This window comes from Poeciliopsis prolifica, unplaced genomic scaffold, assembly GCF_027474105.1.
Source record: "Poeciliopsis prolifica strain line A6 unplaced genomic scaffold, Auburn_PproV2 SCAFFOLD061, whole genome shotgun sequence".
Classification (NCBI taxonomy): Eukaryota; Metazoa; Chordata; class Actinopteri; order Cyprinodontiformes; family Poeciliidae; genus Poeciliopsis; species Poeciliopsis prolifica.
The window spans coordinates 2,062,018-2,082,284 of NW_026562436.1; the positions used below are offsets into that span (position 1 = coordinate 2,062,018).

At 42.8% G+C, this 20,267-nt stretch overlaps 1 protein-coding gene across 2 annotated transcripts; it reads right to left on the minus strand.

Annotated features, from left to right (window-relative positions):
* Positions 1–1,376: 1,376 nt before the first annotated feature.
* LOC129379742 (metal transporter CNNM4) lies at positions 1,377–20,046 on the minus strand. 2 transcript variants are annotated; one of them, XM_055060574.1, is made up of 8 exons: positions 18,055–20,046; positions 13,081–13,224; positions 12,548–12,682; positions 11,960–12,129; positions 9,750–9,846; positions 6,784–6,873; positions 3,724–3,899; positions 1,377–3,394 (listed from the first exon to the last, which is right to left on the minus strand). In XM_055060574.1, the coding sequence occupies exons 1-8, from the start codon at positions 19,577–19,579 to the stop codon at positions 2,858–2,860; spliced, it is 2,874 nt and encodes a 957-aa protein (XP_054916549.1). In that variant the 5' UTR covers positions 19,580–20,046; the 3' UTR covers positions 1,377–2,857. The 2 variants fall into 2 exon arrangements, with proteins under 2 accessions (XP_054916549.1, XP_054916550.1); XM_055060575.1 differs by lacking the exon at positions 6,784–6,873 and having other exon boundaries at positions 1,378–3,394.
* Positions 20,047–20,267: the final 221 nt, after the last annotated feature.

Here is a 20,267-nt window from a genome sequence, read left to right on the forward strand (position 1 = left end):
TAGAAAGCAAACAATAAGTCCACTTTCAAATAAAGTTCAACGCATGAAGAAACCTAACATCACACAAATAAATACTTGCATACAACTCTCTGAAAGGAAATCGTTGAGAACATTGTGTCTGCTGATGCGGCAACACACCACTGTTCCTGCAGGTTCCAACCCCTTCAACATAACCTGCTTTTACTTTTTATTGCACTTTGCAGAAAGAAATCTAAAACTATTGGGCAGACTTTTACAGATGTTTCACATTTTCAGGTAGGTACAGTACCGGCCACATTTACAGCAGGTTGAAGATAAATACAAATCCTTCAAATAACACGATTATTTATGGCAGCTATGGGTCATATTCCCTATCCTGCTGCAGCATAGCCAAGCAGGATGTAGCTCCAGAAGTAAACATGCTAAGTACGCCCTCTACTGGTTACCAGTATATTGCAGGGAGAAAGAATCATAAACTTAAAACACATTTTAGTCTTGCTGGTTTATTTTATTTTTTTTTGTATCTTTGAGGAAGTTGGAGTTTCCAGAAAGGCCCCACCTGGAGCTTTGCTGGAAAACAACAGTCATTTTCTCCAATGAAAGGTTGTTTATTTTTTGACATTTTTTCCAAGAATAACGTTTCTTTTTTTCCTCCACATTTTTATCAGGGGTAGCAAATTAATGTGGCCGGCATTGTACCCATATTTCTACTAAAATAGAATTTAATAATAATCTTGAATATAGCTCTCAAAGGTGCATTATTGTATGCAAAATTATATATTTTTTCACTATAGAATACACATACTCTAACCCTAATTTGAATAGTCATTTTCAAGTTAAAAGCTTCACACTGAATGTCTTTCTGAATACTTAAACAGAAGTAATAAAACCAACAGTGTGCATACTCATCAGGCTTCCTATGGGTTCAAACAAGCAGCCTGGTGGTGTGCCGCTTTAGATCTCACTTCCTGCTGCAGGAGCTGTCAGCTACAGTGAATCTGGTCACTTTGCTGGTAGCTGAATTGACACAGGCATCGGTTTTTGCAACTCCTTCCCGACTCAAGACCAGATTCACACCAGAAAATTGAGATGAACAGACGAGCTGCGAAAAGAGACCAGCATGAAATCATGCATATTGTGAATGAAACCGCCATCGTTAAAGCCTTTAACTTTGGAAGCTTCCATCTTTGGACCAAAGAGGGAAAAAGGAAAAAAAAAAGTAAATGAAATAAACAAATACAACTAACTGGAAACATCTCTGGCAGCAACACAGCAGTCATGAATTCTCCCAGTGGACAGGTTAAAGGTCAGTCTGCAATAATTACACAGAAAATGAACAAATCTCCAATGGGTATTATATATATATATATATATATATATATATATATATATATATGTGTGTGTGTGTGTGTGTGTGTGTGTGTGTGTGTGTGTGTGTGTGTGTGAGTGAGTGACCAAAGTACAGTGAAGGTAACTGGGATTATTTGAAACCCTGTTGAATCTCATTAGGCAAAAATCTAAATAATTGAAATTAAATTGTTTGTTCAAAACTTTTCTATATGTTACTATTTAACGTAAACAGTGATCTATAACTGCATTAATGTGTGAGTAATTTATCTAAAAAATGCAATTACATGTTGAAATTAGAAATGCAATTTTGGGAGATTGATGATTGGCCAATATTTAAATATACTTAACAGCTTTTGAGACCAAAAAAAAAAAGGATATCGGCCAAAATCGGAATTGGCAGGTCTGTTTTTTCAAATATTAAAGTTGGCCAGGAAACTGCAATCTTGTAGAAACAATTAAATAAAACGTTCATTTAATAAGAGTTAAAATAACATAAATATTTAGTGTTTACTTCTTTAACAGGGTCCTAACATCTGATTGGCTAACCTTTACACCAACTCAGCCACACCCCAATAAGCTCATTTATAGCAAGGTTAGCTCTGCCTCCTGATATAAATAATGATAAATTAAACATTTATCATTAATTATTAATGGAAAATTAATAATTAATAATGTGCCGCAAAACCAGAGACTATGAAACAACTGAATAAATTTCTTCCAGTTAAAAGAGGAGCCATGTTGTGATGACTTCCTGAAGGCAGAGTTTCAGAAACAGCAGGAGTTTTTTTTAAAGAAACATAAAGTCACATTTCTTTTAAATTTGATATATAGAGCATTTTTAAAACTGAGAGTCATTACATAATTACCTGGTTATGGTATAAAATGATAATACCCTTTTCATAAATTTTTTATCAGTTACTTCACATTTAATCATTTATTTATAAATTATTAAAACATCATTGAAATAAATATATACTCGTAATCTGCCCCCTAGTGGATAAAAACAAACCCACACAGGAGGCAGCCCTGCAGTTTTTGATTCATAAACTGTTTGTTAAAAGCATCTCTGTCACCTTAAAACTCTGGTTGATGGTGCTGGGGGTTTTTTGTGTCTACTTGTCGAAAGCGAGGGGGCTCAAACTGAACAACTGGATGCATGATTTATGATTGTATGTAAGAAACGCAATCTAACATGCCACCACAGGGGGGCAGTGTAAACTTTCTCTTCCAGTTACCTCCACCTTACCCAGGCTGAGGCAGACATGCCGTCACCTGTGCAGATAAAGCGAAATGCAAAGGTAGATTTCTTTTTTTGTTTTTTTGGTAGGACTGGTCCATCCTCTGGTTCCCACTCTGTAAAGGGTTCAGTGTTGGGATAGGAACATGCAGCAGGAGATGGCAGCGAGTAGAGATGTGCTGATCCTTTGTTGGTTCCCATAGAAACAATGTTGCTTAGGACCGAAACAACCAACAGGAGAAGGAAGTAGTGCAAGGAGGTTGAACCGACGGCTCTCTAAGAGGACTGGAGTTAAATGGTGCTTTCAGTGTGTGCGTGACTGATGGTGTGAATATGCTGGGAGGGCTGGGTGTAACTGGGCCGGCGGGGGCCCACGCAGTTTGGCTGCTCACTGAGCAGAGTGGTGGTCTCTCCGGGCCCGTTGTCCAGGCCGTCGGAGGGCGGCGGGTGCTGCGCTTTGGAGAAAAGTGACAAGCTCGTTGCAGGATTCAGAGCACATGGCACCGTGCTCACACAAGAGGGAGGGGTTTGGGAGAGTGGGGCGTGGTTACTGGGTGGGGGCGTGGCCTGGGGTAACACCTGGCTGGGCCGGCGGCCGGCAGAGCCTATGTTGAAGGTGGTGCGAGCGCTCTGGGAAGCGGGTTGAGTGTTGGACGGCAGGTGTTTCACAGGAGGCGTGGCCAACGCTAGCGGCGTTTTGGTTTCCGGAGGCGTCAGCGGCGGCAGAGAGATGGAGATGTCCAAGCGGGCGTGGCTGCCCTCCGGAGATTGAGGCGTGCTGTCCAAGTGGGATGCCAGCAGAGCGTTCTGGTATTGAGCGCGGGTGACCTGAGGAGGATAAAGGAATGCTAAACTATTTTTACTTCAGCTTTACTACCAGTTCATCTCCACATTCAACCTTTTCTATGAGAGTATATATTTCTTACAGGATCAATACAGTGACTTCAATAATAATTTGAGGTGCTGATAAAAGAGTTCTGTTTGTTTGACACAGTGCTTGACACAGACATGAACGTGAACCACACCAACTAAGAAGGTAACAAATGAGTCTACCAGACAATCAGGTGTGCAAAACCTTTTAAGATGCCTGTGTCCATCTGAAGACTCTTTGTTTTCTGCTTATGTGGCAGCATTGCGTGTTTGTGAGTCTGCCTTACCTTGACGTACTGAAGATCGGCCAGAGCTCGAACGCTGAAGTCTGGGATGTACTGGAAAGGGGTTCCTGGGATCTGAGTGTTGCTTCCGCCGATGGAGCCGCCCTCGTGAGCACGCTCAGTGCAGCTCAGAGAGGCCGAGCGGTTCAGGTGGCCCGCATGCGACGGAGAACGAAACTCTGGGGACGAACACAAAGGAGAGGTCATCGGTGGCACCGCAAGAAAACAAACGGAAATGAGCGGAGATGCGAGACAGCATGGTGAAAAAACACAATTTGAACGGATGACTCAAACGAAACAGGAAAAAGTGAAACATACGGAATGCAGAGAGAAGTGATGAACACAAAGTAACACATCACAAAAAACATCCAAAGCATTGTCGATGAGCAACTGATGCAGAGATGAGACTGTTTGTTTTGCAGAGAATGCAACAAACATGCCATGCGATGAGAGAAAGTGCCCAGATTGAAGTCTGCATGGCCGCAACAGGACGGTCTGTCCGTGTGGACGGACTTCTCTCACTGGCTGGTTCATGGTCCAAGTGATGGAGAGGCTGCTCTGGGCTCAGTGACTAAACAGCAAATGTAATGATAAGAGTTGAGTTTGAGAGTGTAGACATGATGTGGGGAGGTTCAGGGAAACGTCTGGGCTTAAAGGAATAGTTCACCTTAATAAGAATATATGCTTTTGTATGCTAATGATAACGGTAGCTTAGCCTGTGACAGACAGGAAGCAGTCGGAAAAGTATTCACACCTTGAACCTTTTCATAACCACATCGGTCAATATATTTTATAGGAGTTTTATTGGACAGGCCAACACAAATCACTGCATAAAGGAGTTGCAAATACATAAAAGACTTTCCTTATTTATTTGTAAAGACGGTCTGACATATTCGGCAGAAAGATTATAAATAAAACGAGCAGTCTACGGGTCTCAAGTCCTATTTGAATTTAGCAACAAGCCACTGAGGAACCACTGCAAACGTGGACGAAGGCAAAATCTTTTAGGCTACATGCAAAACTTTTTTTTTTTTTACTGCTCTGCAACAAACATGCAGCCATACAACCTTCAAAAGTTTTATTCCGTCCTTTTCTTTCTACTTCCAGATTATTCACTACTTTGTATAAGCCCCAATAAATACACTGAAGCTTGTGGTTGTAATATGAGAAAATATAAAAAGGTTTATGGGATATGAATACTTTTGTAAGGAACGGTGTCTGTGAATGAGCTAACTGTCAAATAATTTGCCAAATGTTAAAAAAGAAAAAATCTGATCAAGCACCAGACAGAGATGGTTTTGAATCTTATTACTGAACAGAAGGTCAAAATGGAACCCTTCCAGCAACAGCAAGCAAATTTATGAAATATGAAGCAATGTTTACTCCTGAGGTCTTGTTAAAGTTGAAAATGTCCTGCATACAAAGTGAGACACCAAAGATAAAACCTCACTTTAAGCCCTTTAGCTGATGGTTTTCTGGGGAAAAACACAACCAGAACTCTGCTTCTGGACCTGGTTTAGGTGTTTTCATGGTTAGAGTTTTATTATTCAGTGGTTGGCTTTGATTGGTCTAGACCAGATGGCAAAGATTACAACCACTACACGTGTAGCCCAACAGGCCAACCAGAACAAACAACACAGCAGCTTTGGTTACTTCACACTTTACCTTAAAATAGAAAGTATTTTGGTATCATAAATATTACGCTCTGCTAATATATATCCTCATTGAGGTAGGGAGTTTCTCAAAAAATATCTTGTCCATAAATTCTCAGGCACAGAGAGCAAATAAACAAATTTGTTAAAGTGTGAAACTTTTGAATTAACCAGAGCTCTGCAGTCAGATTCACCACCCCCTTCTGTGCAGAAGGAGTGACGGAGAACGTCTGACCAGGACCAAGTGGTTAAACAAGGTGTTGGTTTTGTTAGGGTAGGAAGTTAGAGGGTGCATCATCTAGAGTCCCATCCAGCAAGTCATCCATTACGACTAAACTGCACTTTAGTGACAATTCAGAACATGTTTACGTCTCTTTCTTGCCTAGGAGACCTGTGATTATTTGAAAATACATCCACTGACAGCTGCCATTCACACAGGAACCTTTGCTGTGTGGAAACCTGCAAGCATTTTGTAGTTTCAAAGAACCATATTTGTGTTTTCATTTAGATAGCCAATGCATGTCCTGTTAAAAATTTGACAAGAGATGATCTCATGCTAACAAATAGCCCAGCAAATCAACCAGGTTTTGTCAGATGTTGGCGAAACAAAGGGCTGAAACAAACAGGAAGTAGAGGTTGCAATGGACCACACATGTCACATGGAGCCAAAGTTGCTCCATGTGAGAGTTTTGTGCCTCTCGAACGACACAGACCCACTAGTGGGTGGGAGCGTTTGCTGAGCCGGAACCTAACCAGAAAATGAGTTTTTATAACTTTTGCCAGTCCTGTCAACCTTTTCTAATGCGATGTGTCAAAGACATGCTGATAGAAACATGACCAGAGTCGACAGCTTTACTCCACAAAGGGAAAACTGACAAGAAGTGATAATGTTCTGAACAATAAACACATTTATTTAAGAACACCTTCTAAATTTTGTCGGATTTTTCCGCCTTTTGCTCTGGTCTCTCAAAATGACATGCACTCTGAACTTTTCTTACTGACTGAAGTTTAATTAAGTCCTTGTTCTTTTCTAAAAATGTTTAAAAAGAGAATGTGAAATTCTCAGGAAAAGACTGGAAGCGAAATTTAAGTTTTTCTTTGTTAAATATCAACAATGTTGGTTGGCTGTCAGCTGTCTTAGATGGCTTTATGAATCTGGAGGTTTTAAACAGTTTCAAACGATCATCTTTCCAACTGTTGCTCTTCAAGAAACGATTTTTGTCTTTTCAGCCGTTCAAGAAAAAGAAACATCAAGAAGCATTCTTTGTTGAAAATACTTATATTCTGCATCGTCATAAAACCGGCTGGATGTGGACTCTAAAGATGACTTAAAAACAATCAATGAGACTCGTGAAGAAAAAGTGTGTTCATAAACAAAGACCCCTCCCCTCCGTCCCATGCAAATGTTTACCTGGGAAACGAGAGAACACAGAAAACCTCTTAAGAGAGAGGCGTCGTGGAGGGGGGGACGCCACTGATGGGGAGACAGGAGGGGTGACAGCTGAGAGACAGAGGGGGAGAGAGAGAGACAGAAAGAGAGGGAGGAAGGGAGGAAAGAGGCACAGAAAGAGAATTGATATGGTTGATTTGTTTGTTTTCTTTTTATTGGAAAAGACAGGAGCTGAGCCGACCTGTTTATAAAAATCACATGTATTTAAATTTGCTTTAAGACAAGCGCTGATAGAGCTGCATAATGTTCACGAGAAGAGCAAACAGCAGAGAGAAAAGCGAGCGACAGGAAGAAGAGAAGAACACTCAAGTTCCCATCAGGTCTGTGTTTTCATTCACGTTTAACCGGGAGAAAATGGCAATGACTCTTCATGTTATTGCGTCTCCAGACATTTGGCAGAAGTAAAGATCGCTCACAAAACAGAGGGAGAGACCCAGCCTCAGTTTGGAGTAGCACAGCTCAGATTTCATGAGCAGTGCAACGGCGAACCAGAAGGGGGCAGGCTTGAGCTGCATTATGACACGCTGAACTTCAGCTTAAAACCAGCTATGACACCCACTGACCTCTACCGTGTGTGTGTGTGTGTGTGTGTGTGTGTGTGTGTGTGTGTGTGTGTGTGTGTGTGTGTGTGTGTGTGTGTGTGTGTGTGTGTGTATCCACGTGTAGTTACTCCTCAACAGAGAGAGAGAGAGAGACAGATCCAGTTCTAAATAGGTTTTTGTTAGTCAAAGTCCCGACGTAGATTAGATGTCCCTTGGTCTTCATGCTAAAAAAAAACTATCAAATTTAAATTTTGGTTGGATTAAAACACTTCTGCAAGGAACAGTGGGCCCAAATTTGTCCACCTGTTATTGTAAATCCATAATGATCATTGTTGGGTTTAGGAAATGATTAGTTTTCTACACAAGGCTAGTATGACATAAATATTTTTTCCCGTTAATAGATAAAATAATGCTTCAAAAATAGCAATTTTTTATTTCCTCAACTTTTAAATTAGCTTGATCATTCGAAACAATCGAGTGGGACAAAGACACATCCTAGAGGGGCACCAATTGCCGTTTTCTAGCCAGTCCCATCTGCCGATTCTGATTTTGGCCGATTACAATCATTTTGTCTGAAAAGTTGCAAAACACAACAAATACGTCACTAAGTTGGCAACAGTGAGGCGACTATTGTTAAATGTGCACGTTATCACGTGACCTTGTGGGCGGGGCCTGTCAGTCAGACCTCTCTTATGGCAGAGCAAAAGAAGACAGTCGCTGATTTTCCTCCAACATATATGTTTCCTTTGCAAGGCTGATAAGATCAGTTTCTCATCTAATTATCGGCTGATCACTTAAAATTAAAGAAATCTGGATTGATTTATTGTTGCATTCTTAACACGTTCTAAAGAAAATGTTCCCACTGTTCAGCCAGAGACTTGGCGACAGCACCAATTAAAAAAAAAAATCCCCTCACACGTCAGTTTCTTTTTGCCCATCACCTTTCATTTGGGTGCAGTGCGACGTTGATGACAAAGTGCTGGTTTGTTCTAGTAAAGTCCAACTTCCTGGTCCAAAGACTCTTCTTCGTGGTTCTGGGGCACGGTGAGTAACGGGTCGGGTGCGGCTAATGCTACAGTCTCAAATCCTCTCAAGAACCTGGCAGGCCATCTAAGGGGAAACAGTCAGCTAATCTGCAACCCCGCCACCCCCACTGGAAACTATCTGAACTCTGACGCAGAAGTCTGTCAGCTAACCAAAACCAAACCGCTCAGAAACAAACACAATAAAAATGTCTCTGTCCAGCTTGATCACTTTGAATGATCTTACTGGTAAACGCATAAATAGATGTCCATGCTGAGACATCAGTGCTCCATTTGGCTCTTTGTCCCATCAACAAAAGGCCCCGGATCCATTAAAAGGTTCTTTTTGATGTCTGGGAGGAAAACAAACCAGTCAATATCTGTTCAGTCTGAGGTCAGTTTTGTTTGGGTCGCCTGTCGACTTGAACAAGGACACAAACTAAGTGCTTCCCTATTAGGACTAAGCCTATTGGCTTTCCTTCCACTCTGTACAAACAGATGGCTTCACTGTCAGCTCAATGACGCTGCACTTTATCAAAGAGCATCAGCGAGTGAAGGAGAACTCAGCTCGACTTTCATGCGTTTTCCCCATGAGACTTTTCCAACATGGAGCAAACACATTCCCTCTTTTCACAACCTGCAGATTTGTTCTGTTTTTGTGCATATACTTATATTTGATGACATACATAAAGATTCACCGTAGGTTTTTCAAGTGCTTTATGAAAATATTATGACAGCTATGCAGTTTATGATTTATATTTTATGTTAACAAATGTACTTTCAAACTGGGATCTGCCTTCCTTATCTCAGCAAGGCATTTACAGGATTTATCACCTTGTTTTCACACTCTTGCTGTCAGTTGGTGTTAAATGTGAGACCAAATGGTTCAAAGACAGTTTTCACCCCCCAGTCTTCAGGAATAAGTGTTAATTTTTTAATCTTCCTTCCCCTCTGCTCTTTTTTCACCATTAAAATAAAGTGCTAAACAAAACAATGCCCATAGAAAGTTCACTGAACATCATACTTTATAGATTTTGGTTTGTTTCAAACATGAAGTGCTTTTCTGTGTGACTGTGCGGTCAGTAAAAATGTGACCAAGGCCCAACACACACCTTTTAGTTCAGATTTTTGTGAAGAAAACAGAAACTCTGCATATAAAAAAAGAACAATTCTTCTGTCCGTTAGGCCAAACAAGCCTAACGGACAGAAGACATATTACATCAATGTCATGCATGTGTCTCCGGGCGCATATTTATGAGTGTGTGTGTGTGTGTGTGTGTGTGTGTGTGTGTGTGTGTGTGTGTGTGTGTGTGTGTGTGTGTGTGTGTGTGTGTGGTGTGTGTGGGTGTGTGTGTGGTCTCACCCAGTGATGGTGTGCTCAGAGCCATGACTCCATAGTAAGAGAACGGGCCGGTTTCAAACTTCATGTTCTCGTTTCCAGCTTCCACCTCCACCCGTCCCTGATGAACACACAAAATCTGATTTAATGGTTTTAATTCATTTATCGGAGACATTATTCTCTAAGACAATTAAACGCAATGATGAGACCTTCGTCGTTGTCACGGAAACCCTTTAGGTACACACATTTGTCCTGTTCTGTGACTGTCCAGTCTGTCTTTATGACCTATCTGACCTAGTTTGTTGTGACCAAGCTAAAGGCTTTTGGTGTTTTATGAACACTTTGCTGGGTTCTGTTGCTAGAACGCAGCGGCTCTTTAACTGAGCCCGTATGTATAATTTTGAACCAGTGTGGCTTAGATAACATGCAACAAATACTGTAAAGTAATCCTAAAAAGGAACATAAACAGGAGTGCACCGATTGTAGTTTTTTGACTGATCGTCGATCTTGGCCAAGATCTATATCTTTGTCTGAAAACTTGCTAAATACAGAACAGAAGTCAGCCAAATGTCGTCCAGACAACTAGGGACAAATTTGCATTTACCCACAATATATGGGAAAAGCTAGTTAGCTTGCTAGCACGGGTATATTAGCAGCTAGTTAGCGACAGCTTCGAGTTACAGAACATAATGAAGACGTCTGCACACGACTCAAACTGTCGCCTGACATGAAAAGAACTCAACAGAATGTACAAGATGAAATAGTTCTGGCACGACAACATCTAAGAGCTGTGATCAACGTAGCAAAAAAAAAAAAAAAAAAGCAAAAAAAACAGTCAAATTGAACAAGTTATGTATTTCACTTTTTCAGGGTCTTTTCTGGAAATTTTTTCTTTAACCATCCAGTGATATCTAAAAACAAAAATAAAGCTGTTTTTTATCCTTCCTATTGTTACCCAACAGAGTGCTTGAGTAGCAGACCCAACTCAGTGGCTCTTTCATGTAAAATCCCAGAGTCGAGTCCTGTGCCATGTAACACAGACACTTATAAATATTACATCCCAGCACAGGTTCTCCGCTGCAGTGTCTATTTACCTCCAACATGTATGCTGCCATCTTAGTCAGGTCAACTAACATCATGTTGTCATTTCACCTATTGGACATCAATACTACATTTCTGACCTTAACATCCATTTTAATCTGAGCAAAAACTAAAAAAATTCTCACATTCCAAGACCTGGAGCTTCAACTCAGTCTCACAAAGATGGAAATAAATCTGCACACACACGCACGCACACACACACACACGTACGCACGCACACACACACACACACACAGACACACACACACACACACACACACACACACACATTTACCAGATTGGTGAAACAGGAACAGGTATGCTCAGATTGCACAGTCAGTGTCTACAGCCACTTTATCCACACCTTAGGTGTCAACAACCAAGCCTTTGAATCACACACAGGCACACACACCTCCATCTCAGTCAGAGCATTTAGACAATATTTATGGTTTGATCCTTTATATAAAATATTGTTCTGCTTCAAGTCGCTTTTAGGACAATAATTCTGAACAGGTTTTTGTGAATCAAACTTATTTTTCCACCTCTGTTCTTCTGAATGACTTTCTTTCTGTTGACCTTTACCCCCTGAAATACAAGTAGGTCAAATCAGATAGTATCACAATCTAGGGCTGGTGTAAGATTCTCACTGTGTATGTGAAAAAAAAATGAATAAAAGATTCACATTCTTTCTCATATAAATGTCTAACATAATCTAAATTATTTATCAAGAAAAAAACAACTAATATAAAATAAAATCTATTATTAACACTGTACTATTATAATATATAGATTTGGAAATGTTTTTATTAAAGTTCACTAAAATGCTGCAGAGGTTTTCAGGATATTATTCCTTTCTGCCGTTCGTCTCTTCGTCCAGAGGTTTCAATCTATAAAAGGTTACGAGGAGTTTTATCAAACTGTCATACAAATTTTGAGCAAACTTTAAAATGTGAAATTAGCCATCGGCAAATTTCAATTTTGTCACATGTTGACGCTGCACGTGGCTGTCATGAACAGGAAGTAGAACCTGGAAGCTAGCATGGACCGCACATCTCAGAAAAATGTGTTTCCATCAAACTACTTTTTTAACGTCCGTTCACACCAGCCAGCTGTAAATGTTTCTCCAGTTTTTGCGCGTGCGTGTGTGTGTTCACCTGCAGGATGAGTACAAAGTAGTCAACAGGTTTTCCCTTCTGGTAGAGGAAGTGCAGAGGCGACCGCTTGTCGTTTTCGTTGAACTTGAGCTCCTGGATGACTTCTGGGTGCCTGAGGATCCTCAGCAGGACCCGCTCTGTGACCTGGAACGGGCTGAACAAGTTCACCTCTGAGAGAACCACAACAAAAAAACAACGTTGTCATAATGAGACAAATGCAGGTTAATGAGCTTATTTATTTAGGATCAATGAGAACAAAGGTATGGAAGCTATCATTTTACTCAACTTTCATAAAGAGTGTCAGTTGAGTCAACACATCTTTACATTCTGTACATATAAAGTTGAAACATAAAATGTCTGATGTGTGTTTACTATTTGTTTTTTAATTAAAAATGCAAAAGAAAACAAGTTCTGAATCTTTATTAATTTATTTTATGGACCCGCTCAACTACACATTTGCTATTTCAGTGACAGATAAAGTAATCTTGTTTTAGTGAGAAAGGGGACGTGTAAACCATTTTAGATCTCAAACCTAAAACAGCTCTGCAGCCTGGCCATTTCAGAGGAAAAGTGAAAAGTTTGAATCACCTGTGGCTAAGAAACGATGAGCAGCCAGCATGAGCTGGGGAGTGATCTTCACTTTGCTGTCGCCATCCTGCTTGAAGGCAGAGAAGTCCGGCTTGTTCTTGTGAGGATCCACCTTCTTCTTGTTCCTGTTGTCAGCTGAGAGTAAAGTAAGAAGGAAACACAATAAAAAACATTTGGTTGTTTTCTGCATGTTTTAAAGTGGACATCAGCAGGATTGTATGTTGGGTGTCAAACATGTCTGTACCTCGCAAAGTGTACTGACAACCACGTCACGCCACAACCACAAACGTCAGCCTGTTTTATTGCGATTTCATTTGATTCACCACATGTGTAAACGACACATGTGTTTTACTAAACCGTTTACAAATCCAAATCTGAAAAAGTGCAGCTTGTGTTTGAGTTCGGCCCCTTCTCCGTCCCATCGAGATCGGTTCTCATAAACCAAATGTCCTGTGTTCCCAGTAAAGCCCAACAAAAGGCATCAGAGCTCAAGCTTCTGTAATGACAAAATGTGAAAAGATTCAATGACTCACTGTAGAGGTCGGACTCGTCCAGGATCTCAGACTTGATGATCTCCTCGATGACGTCCTCCAGGGTGACCAGACCCAGAACCTCGTAGAACGGGTCGCCCTCGCCCTCGTTGTTCACCTTCTGGACGATGGCCAGGTGGGATTTACCTGCATGGAGGCAGCGGAGGTTGTCAAGCCACAGATCGATCGACATTTTACGATCCAAGACTTCCTGTTGTATAATATCAGGCGAACGTGGGACAGGTGTCAGATGGGACAAAAGGGAATAAAGTTGGTTTCACAGCATGAGCTGCTTCTAAGACTTCAGTTTTCAAACAGAGGAAAATATATTTTCTTTTCTTCTTTTTTTTTTTTTTTTTTTTACAGTTTTCAAACAGCTGAAGGATCTGTCAGTGGATTTAACCTGGCTGCCTGAGGGATGGACAGATACCTAAATATAGCCCAGACTGGGATAAGAGCCTGGGAGAGAAAGAAGTAAAAGCGGTTCTCTGGTACAGTGTACTGAACTGGTTTGACTCTTACATAAAGAACTATTGTTGTATCAATAGGAAACTTTTCATTGAAGGGGACAGAAGTCAGATACGGGGCACCCCAAGGTTCAATCCTAGGACCCTTCATTTAATATCTATATGCTCCCACTAGCTTAGGTTGGAACAGGAAATAAGATTAGTTACCAAAACTATGGAGATGATACACAACTCTACATTATGATGTCACCAGGTGACTCTGAACCCATCTAACCACTGAACAGACGCAGAGACAAAACTGAAGCCATTATCTTTGGACCTACAAAGGAATGATCTGGAGTCAGCACTCAGTCTCACTTCTACAGTCCTTCCTTCCACTGAGAGAAGAGACTGTTGATAGTTTATAAATCACTGAACGGTTTAGCACCACAACACAATAAAGAACTGCTGTTGTTGTATCAACCGTCCAGACCTCTCAGATCTTCTGCTTCTGCTCTGCATCCAGAACCAGAACCAACCATGGAGAAGCAGCATTCAGCTTCTATGCACCACAAATATATAACAAACATCCAGAAAACTGCTGAAACACTGAGTTCTTTTAATCTAGTCTTGATTTTGATTTTGGCATTTGACAAAACATAATGTTTATTGCTTGTTTCATAAGCGGGTGGGTTATGAACTGCCTCTTCACTGAAATATGCTATGCTAATAAACTGGACTTGACTGGACACACTAAGTCCATCATGAGCGCTGCCACCTGCCAACAAGAGGTAAGTAAATCGGTCTAATCAGGTCAGAGGGATGGAGGCCTGTCACGGCTCATAGACATCAGACACCAGCAGCTCCGGCCTGGTCGGCTTCCTCTGTTAAACAATCAACCAACAAATCGCCTAATTTTTAGAAATTTTTTTATTTTTACTTAATGCGTTAATTGTCTCTTCTTTATGAGATTGTTTATTGATTAGCTCAAAGACTTGATTGCTCAGATGCATTCATTTTTAGTGAAGACTGAAGTTCCTTACACTTACAATTTAAATATCGTAAGTCTGAGCTGCTGTGAAATGAGAAGTCACATTGATTCCTGCCCTTGTGGTAAAAATGATGACCCAACACAAGAGTTTCATCCTCCAGAGTTTATGTTCCAAAGACTCTCAAAGAACAACAAGCTTTGACACGAGGAAACAGCTGGAAACGAGTAGCCTACTGTTGAACTTAGCCGGGCCATCGGCTTCCTCTGCAATTCCACTCTAATCTCACTTTGGTGCTGTGTCTGGGATTTCTCCCATTGATCTGGATTTCTACTGTAGAGTTTCAGCGAACAGAAGGAGAAGTTGTGAGTGAGCGCGTGGTGACTTTGATTTTCTGCACCGTTTCACAATTGTAGTCCGCCTGTAGCGAGGGCAGCGGAGGAAGCGAACAAAGTCATGCAGTCAGAGTCGGCCACGCTTCCAAATATTGGAAGAACATTAGCAGCTGCCTCATTCAGCTCGGTTCTTCTTGCTTCGCAGTGGAAGGCTGTGTGAAATTTCCAGTTAGCTTGACAGTGTCAAACTGACGCATTATAAGCAACACAGCTGAAATTTAAAACCTCAACACAGCGCGCGCCTTCAGGAAGCAATCGTTTCTCAGCAGAGGAGAGGGCAGGCCCCTGGGGCAAAGCAGAGCGTAGAACAAAACTCTGGTTTTACCAGGTTAGTTGAATCCTACAACACATGAAACACAACAAATCTTTGCCCCAGGCTCCTTAAAACAGAAAATAATGTTTAAATGTCTTCTTTTTGGCTTTAATTCAGGTAAAAGTTTGAAACATTTCTACTGAAAAGTCAGATAAGGTGTCAGACGGAGCGTAGTTTTCTCAGGCTGATGCTTGTTAAGCTATTGACAGCAAGCTAGCTACCACAGCAGATAGCCTAACTAATTACTCAGCTAAATTCAGCTTATTGTGCTCATGTTTCACCATGAAGACTGCTAATATTATTCCATGATCTTAATTTAGTTTAATGATGGGTTATTTTGGACTTTGGCACTTTAATTTTGATTAATCAATGTGCTAATTTTCTTGTTTCTTTTGGGGTTTTTTCCCTGAAAAAACAAGAACATTTCTGAAATGATCCTCAAAATTTCAGAGTTTCTGAGTTTTTGGACATTTACTCCTTCTTTATATTTCTATCTAAAATGGCCTTAATACACATGGTAGGTGTGTTCAGACAAAGTAATATTTCCCCTAAAATAACTACAAAATCTCCAGAATGGCCATTAAATCTTTTCTTTTCATCCTATTTTGTCCAGTCTTCTCTGATGGAGCTACTTTTATAATCTGAAACGCCTGTCCTTCCTTGAGCGGCTCTAAACGCTAACGTCAGTCTGAAATCGCTCGCCGTCACACAGAGCTGTCTGCAGTTGCAGCAGAGCTGAAGTCGGGCGGCCGCTCATGTGATGACTCATCCCTCAAACATCATCATCATTGACCCCAGTCCCTCAGGCAGTGAGGGGTCAGCAACCTCTGCAGTGGCTCGTGCAGCAGTTGAGTTGACGCCATGCTCTCTCTTTAGGTGCAATCAGACAGAACTGCTGCATTTGTGCATGACTCAGGCTCTGCTGCTGAAAACGGTCTCAGCTGTGGATGAAAGCTGACCACACTGACAGCTGAAGCTGATCTCCGTCTCCTGCCGAGTCCAGACAATTCTGGACAACGCTCATCACACGCTAAAGGCGTTACATTCATGACCTTCATTTATGTGTTTTTTTTTTTTTTTTTTTAACGTGCCACGGTAATAATTAAGTTAGCAAGGTGTAGCTATTTCCCGCGTTGATCCTGTGCGCCTGAACGTGAAGCTTTTCCATCCCATTAAACAGCTGGAGCGTTCACTCCTGCTGAAGACGATCGTTCAGACAAATCTGCTGCTCTGGTGTGTGTGGAGAATAAAAAGCCTCCTGTCAGATTATGTAAATCAGAAAGTTAGCACACTTCCTCTGCATTTTTTCTTATTTTGTAACAAAAGCTACATTTTCATAGGGGTGACCAGACCAATAGAAATGTTAGGGGTGGGGGGCACAAAAAAAAAAAATCTTTAATTTCATATGCATCAAATTAAATAAGTTCTTACTTTATACGGAGAGATTTATTTATTTTGTGTTTAATTATTTATTTGGTTTCATCTTTATGTCTTTACTGAAGATGATGGCTGTATGACTTTCTATCACGCGAACATGATCTGTTGGGGTGGACAGCATTTTTTAAGAGGGGGTTTTGCCCCCTCGGCCCCACCCCTTGGAGACGCCACTGCCAAGGCATGAAAAGTTCTGATAAATCGGAAGGTTTCAGACGTCTGTTCTGTTATCATTCTTTTTCTGTATGAACAATCTAAATTTCAATTTTTTTTATTTTCTTTGCTAAAGAATCACTTAAACACATCATTGTGATCAATTCATTCTGATAGTGACATCATAATTACATCATAATCATTCAGACGAGTGTTAATATTGAACATTTCGAAATGTATTAATTTTGCACATTTACAAGAATCACAAATTTTAATTTGAATTATGCAACAAGAAGGTAAAAGTTACCTGTCTTATTCATTTTTGAGAGGCTTCACACTGATGAAATATTACAAAAACAAGTAAGTAGCTCACGCATTTTATTAATGGGTCACAAAGTTAATGTGTGGGGTTTAGGTGAAAATATCACCTCCAGGTTTGCCGTTATTGTTTTGTCAACAATGTGCAGACGTGAACTTGGACTCCAGACCATGAATGAAACAACTCAGTCAGAGGTGTTACTATCACACATCAACATGTTGGTCAATGAAAGAGAAAACAACATACAAACAAAGCTAAGCTCGGTGTAAGCAGTCGGTGATGTGATTATGATACTTTCTGGAAAGTATCATAAACTGAAAGTTCAATGTTTTCTCCTGAAAAGCAGAGTCTGATCAGAAATGACCAGTGGTCACATGATATGAGAAATCTAACCACAGGGTTGCTGCCAAGACGATTTGGCAGAGATGCAAACGTTGCACTTGGGCAGATATTAGGGCTTTGTTTTCCTTTCCATGGCAGTTCAGTGTTCTCCTATCAATAGTTCTTGATGAGAATTGTGATAAATCTGAATACATTTCAGATTAATCACATTTTTCTTAGCTGTGCCACCCCAGACTGGCCTGGTCTGGCCTATGTAAATGTAATGAGGCCACAGCAAAGTACTTTATGAGGTGTAAGCAGATACATTATATGAGCCCACAGGGGTTTTCAATGCACAGGCAGCTATTAAATAAAGAAAATGCTCTTTTCTGGCACCCCCTCTAACATGGCACCCTTATGCGTCATATAGTGCATACACGCGTTTAATGCTACTGTGAGGCCATTTGTGAATGTAGGTTGGTGTTATTGATCAGTGCAGACAGAGCGTTGGTTGGGGGACGGGGTGTACAGGCGGCTTTGCAGTTGCAGCTCTGTGAGTTTGATGATGTGATGATGTGTACATACACAACCTCACTGGGACACTCACCTTTCTTAAACTCCTCCAGCATGGCGTCCAGCTTCGTGTCGTGAAACACAAAGTGCACCGGGTGGTTGTAGAACTTGGTGATGGTCTTCAGGTTGGTGCAGTCATCCGGATCCACGAACGCCAGGTCCTTGACGTACAGGATGTCCACGATGTTGGACCTCTCCTCGTCGTACACCGGGATGCGCGTGTAGCCGCTCTCCATGATCTCCGACATGGTGTTGAAGTCCAGCACGGCGTCCGCCTGGATCATGAAGCAGTTCGCCAGGGGCGTCATCACGTCCTCCACCGTTTTGGTCCGGAGCTCCAGCGCTCCCTGGATCATGTTCAGCTCCTCCTTGTCCAGGTCGTTGTAGGGCTCCGTCACCTTCAGCATCCCCACCAGCTTCTCTCGGTTGTACACGGTGCCGATCTCCTGGCCCAGCAGGACGTCCAGCAGCTTGCTGATCGGGAAGGAGAGCGGGAATGTGAGGAGCATGAAGAACTTGGTGACAGTGATGGTGTTGGCGCCCACGGCCAGTCCGTGGCGAGAGCACAGCGCCTGGGGAACAATCTCCCCGAAGATGACGATGCCGATGGTGGAGGCCACCACCGCGCCCAGCCCGGAGCCGATCAGGTCATCCAGCAGGATGGTGAGGGTGGTGTTCACCAGCACGTTGCCCAGCAGGAGGGAGCATAGCAGGTAGTTCCCCTTGCTCCGGATGGGCTCGATCTTCCGGGCGTACTTCTTCTCCTTGTCGGTGCCGCAGCTCTGGACAATGCGCAGCTCCATGGGGTCCAGCGCCATGAGGCCGAGGTTCAAGCCGCTGAACATCCCGGACAGCACCAACAGGCAGGAGATGAGGATGGCCTGCAGCCACATGGGCAGCAGCGACTTCTTCTCCTCCACCACCAGCACCCTGCCGTCGCTCTCCCCCAGCAGAACCCACCTGGTGCCATCCTCGCTCAGCGTGCACAAAGCGTACTCCTTTTGCGGCTCGCTTTTGCGCAGCGGCTTAACTTGCACGCTGAGCACCCCGGACGTCCCCCGGTTGCTCACGTTCATGTAACTCCCGACTTTGATGTCCTTCGTGAAGTCGACACAAGTCCTATCCGGCGTGTCCATCATGCCGCTGCCTCCCCTGGCCGCCGCGACCGCCTCCTCCTGTTCATCCTCCTCCTCGTCCCCGCCGCCTCCTCCTCCTCCTCCTCCTCCTCCGCCGTCCGCCAGCTCCGTGAAGCGGATCTGCGTCCAGGCACCCGAGTGGAGCTGCACCCCGTAAAACCGGAGCTGCACGGTGCTCTCCTCGGTCACCTGGATGACACCGTCGTCATTGGTGCTGGACGGCTTGTCGCTTCGCTCGAGCCGCATGCCGAGGACCTGGCTCGCGCCGCTGACCCGGGCGGAACCAGCCGCCGCCGCAGTCTCTGTCCGGCCGCCGACCACGCTCCACAGGCAGATAACGACGGTGAGAACGTAACCCTGCTGCCCGCTCCATTCTGTCGCCATGTTTGTTTCTCTGCTCGGCGACCTGAGAGCTGACGTCATTTACTCCTGTCCGAGCGGCTCCGCCTCCCTCCGGCCCTCCATCTCTCTTCACTCACAGAGACACACACACACACACACCGACACCGACGGCATCAGCCCCAACCGGACGACGGCAGGTATGGCTGGTAAACAAACGTGCCACCAACTGTCTCCTGTACGTGACGCACAGTCAGGAGCGCGCGCTCGCTCCCCTCCTCCCTGCTGGACACCGGGGCACTGCGGCACGCGGCAGGAGGGACGCTGCGTGTTGTGCTGCGGCCAGCGGTTTGTCACTCAGTTGGTGTGTGAGCCAGCAGCTGTTATGTAAAACTCGACAGGGCCTCAGTAGCAACCCCACCAGCACCGTCCCGCATCCCCCTGGCACCGAGCCCGGTCCGGGCTGCTGGGAGCACACACCCCTCCCTCCACAGCCGGAGTCCCTCTTGTGCTTACACTATTAATTATTTTTCTGTTACGTAACCAGGCTGTCTCTGTGGAACAATGCGGATTTTATTTTACAGCAAAGAAAAAAAAAATAATTAAATCTGTAAATTTAATTTAAAATGTAAAAATCATTCGTCTCGATGTTAATCCGCCCTCAGTCTTTTTGTATGTATTGTTTTTATTATTAGTTAGATCCTAATAGTCACTGATCAGCTATTACGTAATACATCCAATAATCCCTTATCTTGTCTCGAGGCGCCACCTG